Below are 5,039 nucleotides of genomic sequence, written 5' to 3'. Positions count from 1 at the left end.
ATAGAGGAGTGTATAGAGGAGTGTATAGAGGAGTATATAGAGGAGTGTATAGAGTGTAGAAGAGTGTATAGAGGAGTGTATAGAGGAGTATATAGAGGAGTGTATAGAGGAGTATATAGAGGAGTATATAGAGGAGTATATAGAGGAGTATATAGAGGAGTATATAGAGAAGTGTATAGAGGAGTATATAGAGGAGTATATAGAGGAGTATATAGAGAAGTGTATAGAGGAGTATATAGAGGAGTATATAGAGGAGTATATAGAGGAGTGTATAGAGGAGTATATAGAGGAGTATATAGAGGAGTATATAGAGAAGTGTATAGAGGAGTATATAGAGGAGTATATAGAGGAGTGTATAGAGAAGTGTATAGAGGAGTATATAGAGGTGTATATAGAGGAGTGTATAGAGTGTAGAAGAGTGTATAGACTATATAGAGGAGTGTATAGAGGAGTATATAGAGGAGTGTATAGAGGAGTATATAGAGAATTATATAGAGGAGTATATAGAAGAGTGTATAGACTATATAGAGAAGTATATAGAGAAGTATATATAGGAGTGTATATAGTGTGTAGAGGAGTGTGTAGAGGAGTGTATAGAGGAGTGTATAGCGCTCTCACTTGTCCTTGTAAAGCTGATTGGCTGCTCTGAGCTCCTCCCGCTGAACCTGTGAGCGCTGCAGCTGCTCTCTGCACTCTCTCTCTCTCTCCACACTCCCTCGCTCTCTCTCCAGCTCTCTTTCCACCTCCTTGAGGCGCTCCTGCAGCCGCTGGAACTCGTGCAGGATCAGGTAGCTCACGCCGCAGTAACGACAGGTCGTCTCCTCCTGTTCCATCTCAACACACACACACACACACACACACACACACACACTGCTTTTTGCTTTAATCATACATCTCTATATGAACTCCTTTAAAGATCCATGAAAGCACACCAGCGAGGGAAGGGTGTAAAAAATGAGCAGCGTGTAAGCGGCGGTTTATTTTCTTAGCCCGTACAGCTCATGAGAACTTCACGATGACTCGGTGTAATCTACCGCAGTAACTAACGTGCTGGAGTGATAATGGCCTCTTCAGCGTGACAGAAGTCTGGCACGCTCAGGAGCTATGATTCAACGCCAGACGCATCAGTGGTGGTGATTATCTGCCACACCTACTGCACCTTGAAATCAGCAGTCTGGCTAAAGAAAAAAGAAACGCACACCATTTTCTCCTCACGTCCGCAAAGGCACGCTCGATGACATTTGCTTCTTTATACGCAATGATGCTAGCATGGCTAATGGAAGCTAATAGCTGCCACACCGCATGTCTAAAGCACCACGTCGGACGTATTATCCTTGCGATCCAGTGCAAATCTAAAGACGCCAGACCTGTCTCGACTGACCGGGGGTGCTTGGAGGAAAGTGGAAATCGTGTAAATTTCATTTCTGGCTGAACTTCCTCAGCGCACTTTCGCTCCGTTCGCAGAGTTTCGCTTTGAGACGCAGTTTCTGACTGAATCCTGGAGTGTTTCCTGTCAGATCACGCTGTGCAGTCACCTTACTCTGACCTCCCACTACAGAAACATGTGAAAGATAACAGAATGACAGGTGATACTAAATAACTCATATGACTTCTCAGAAGATGTTTTGATCCTCAATCCTGACTCAATAACTGCCTAAATGCCTGCGTACTAAAGCTTTATACGGACAGGATTAGCTGCACGTGCGGATGATAACATACTGTTCTATCGGTGTACTCCGGGGATCTGAATCCCTGATACTACAGGAAGCACTCTTTTCCGTCGTCTCCCACGGAAACCGAACCCAAACCACATATTGGTCGAGTTTAAACCACAGAAAAAATAGAAGCCCTATTCAGACAGGGTTACGTTTACATGCGGACTGGAGTCATTTCACCATTACAGGTCCAAAGACGTAGTTACATATATTTCCAATTGCTTTGCGTCCCATCATCGTCTTCGTCAGAGTCTGAGATATATATATATATATACACACACACACTTACACAAATGACAACGCACACAAAATGTCCAGCGGCATCTGGGCACGGTGCACACTACATTACGATACCCATCCGGCGACGCTTCATTCTTGCAACGAGTCCTTCAGGTTTCATTAAATCAGATGCGAGACATTTTCTCAGATCATTTTTGTAACTCTCGACTCTTCGTGATTCGATATCGTTGGCCGGTGTCCGAGTGGGAAGCTGGAGAGCGAGTCTGGAGAGTTCCCAGTGGACCGGTCATATTTCAGGCACAATCCCGTGGGCTAAGTGCATTGCGTTTAGGAAAGTGGCCCTCACATATAAACACACACGCACACACGCGCGCACACACGCACGCGATCGCTATCTATAAATGTCATAACCGAGTGACTATTTGTAGCCATTTAAGGGAGTAAATCAGCAGCCCCACCTGGCTAAGTGGTTGTGACAAAAACCACAAAGAACAACGGAAGGACGTCTAGTCGCTGGCGTAGCGCGAACGTTGTGCACTAGAGGAACAAACAAAGCGCTATATAAAGGTGCGTCTCGGTATCTTGGAAAAGTTCATTTCCCCCCCCGTAATTTAATTCAAAATGTCTGACTTTCATATATACTAGATTCGTTACACATAACGTGACCTTCTTTTTTTTCTGTTTTAAAGTCGATGATTGCGGCTTACGGCTCACGGAAATCAATAATCCGGGATCTCAAAATACCCGAATAAAGAATTAATAATGCAGAGATGTCGCGATGACCCGAGAGGACTCTAATCAGCGAATGGACTTAAAACACCTGAGAAGGTTTCCTGAGGATTTAATCTCTCAGTCTGGTTCAGAACACAAGCACGATCACGGGGAAGACGGACGTAAACGTCGCGTTTCATTTGGAAATCGAGGTCCCAGAGTCTGGAGGACGAGTGGAGAGGGACAGAATCCGAGCTGATGGAAGTCCAGAGTGAGGTTTCCACAGTCGGTGATGATTTGGGTTGCCATGTCATCTGCTGGTGTCGGTCCAGTGTGTTTTCTCAAGTCGAGGGACGATTCAGCGCGTACCGGGAGATTTTAGAGCACGTCATGCTTCAATCTGCCGACGAGCTTGATGGAGATGCTGATTTCCTTTTCCAGCAGGACTCAAAACGTCTAGTCACTGGTTTGCTGACCGTGGTGTTACTGTGCTCGACCGTCCAGCCGACTCGCCTGACCCGAACCCCACAGAGAATCTCCGAGAGACACCGGACCCGACGATACCGACGATCCGAAGGCCGCTATCGAAGCACCCCGGGCTTCCACGCCGCAAAAGGATTAAAGCCCTGACCGAGTATCAGCGCACGAATGAACATGTTTTTCATCAGGTCGACATTTCTGCACGATATATTCTTTATTCATATCATACTGTCTTTATTCTTAAAAACAAACAAACAAACAAACAAACAAACATTCTGTTGTGTTCTAGAAGCTTGATACGTCGACAATAACCAAGTCTTAGGATGTCCGGCTCTGCTGATGATGAACAACGCTGGGAATCTTTTTGACTCTCCCTCACAAACAATCTGTCCCAGTCTCTGCCAACACACACACACACACACACACACACACAGGATTACACACGTGCACATGCCAGCCTGAGGGAAGTGTGTGTGTGTGTGTACTGCCAATAAGAATGCGTTCCCGTGACAGGGAAAGCCGCCTCAGGGGTCTCTGCCCTCGGCGCTGACACGTCGGCTTAGCACTCACACACACACACACACACACACACACACACTCCTTTCTAACACGCAGCCTCCTTTATACCTTATTTTACTGTATACAGAACAGGTTTCTCACTGACGACAATTGACATCGTTATAAAACGATCCTTTTAATTATTACTCATTATTTTGTAATATATCTATGAATTAAACGTACAGCGCACAGGCTCTGAAAGCACTTTTAAAGACGTGTGTAGTTAATGAATATTTATTCAATCTGTTTATCTTGTGAAGCAAGACGGTGTGATGTTGCGCTCGGTATGAACAGAAGAGCTAAATAAATAAAGATTATTATTATTATTATTATTATTATTATTATTATTTTGTTATCGTCTCGTCGTGGTGTTCTGGAGTGATCCCTTGTCGGTACAGACAAATCACTTAAAACGGTCTCTCAGCATCCCCCCTCCCCCCGGCAACCCCGACATCCCCGTCCTCCCCCTGATCTCTTCCCCGCCGTCTGCTTCCATCAAATCCCGCTGTAAAACTGGGTCACTGTCACACGCACGCAAAGTGCAAATACCTTCCAAAAAACCGCCCGCTCCACCCCGACCTCCACCATATCGACCGTGCGAGCTGACCGTGTTTACTCCGGTCCAGGCTTCGCTGATGAAAACAGGAGATATGGACGTAGTGGTACATTCTTTGTGCTATTTGATATAGGGAAATGATGTTGTGGACTGCTATGGGAAGCACCTGTTTATGCTTTCCAAGTTGTGTGTGTGCGTGTGTGTGTGTGTGTGTGTGTGTGCGGCTCCCGTTCCACCATCCTGTTCCAGCCACAAAGCGCCATCACAGACACGCTCTTATCACGCAAAGGATTAAGCCTTCAATAGACTTATCCTTGTTTTTCCCTTAATTTCCTGTAGATTTTGAGTGAGTGAGTGAGTGAGCGTGTGTGTGTGTGTGTGTGTGTGTGTGTGAGCTTTGTGAATGCTCATTGAGATAAAGACCCCCCTGCGGTGCTCGGTGTAGCGTGAGCCAACACCACTGGCACATGACACAAAAGGAGTACCAGGGAGGAGATAAGGGGTACTCGAGGGTAAGAGGGGGCAAAGTGGTATTCACGGTGGGGTAAACAACGGTCAGGAGGCCTGTGGGTGGGCCTGCTCCATGGAGAGAATAAACCTGGTTGCTGGGAAGTCCAGCTCCAGGGCAGGAAGTGGAAAAAAATCTCAAAAGCTTGCAGTCCATTCGGATGCTTTTCCCACTACACACTCGAAAACAACCGCCGCCTGACGCAGGAACCTGCAGAACCTTCACGGTGGGGGTTGGGTTCGCACCGCAACCGGTCTCCAGCACAAAGGTC

At 46.3% G+C, this 5,039-nt stretch overlaps 1 protein-coding gene across 1 annotated transcript in view; it reads right to left on the bottom strand.

Moving 5' to 3' along the window:
• Nucleotides 1-405: 405 nt before the first annotated feature.
• LOC108264582 (protein LEKR1) overlaps nucleotides 406-5,039 on the bottom strand; it is a 9,978-nt gene continuing 5,344 nt past the window's right edge. Inside the window, exon 3 of the mRNA XM_053678186.1 lies at nucleotides 406-833. Coding sequence (XP_053534161.1) covers nucleotides 615-833 — 219 coding nt within the window. The 3' untranslated portion in view covers nucleotides 406-614. The remainder of the gene's footprint in view (nucleotides 834-5,039) is intronic.

This window comes from Ictalurus punctatus, chromosome 4, assembly GCF_001660625.3.
Source record: "Ictalurus punctatus breed USDA103 chromosome 4, Coco_2.0, whole genome shotgun sequence".
Taxonomy (NCBI): domain Eukaryota; kingdom Metazoa; phylum Chordata; class Actinopteri; order Siluriformes; family Ictaluridae; genus Ictalurus; species Ictalurus punctatus.
The sequence above is the reverse complement of the archived record's forward strand: the minus strand, read 5'-3'. Positions and strand labels throughout refer to the sequence as shown.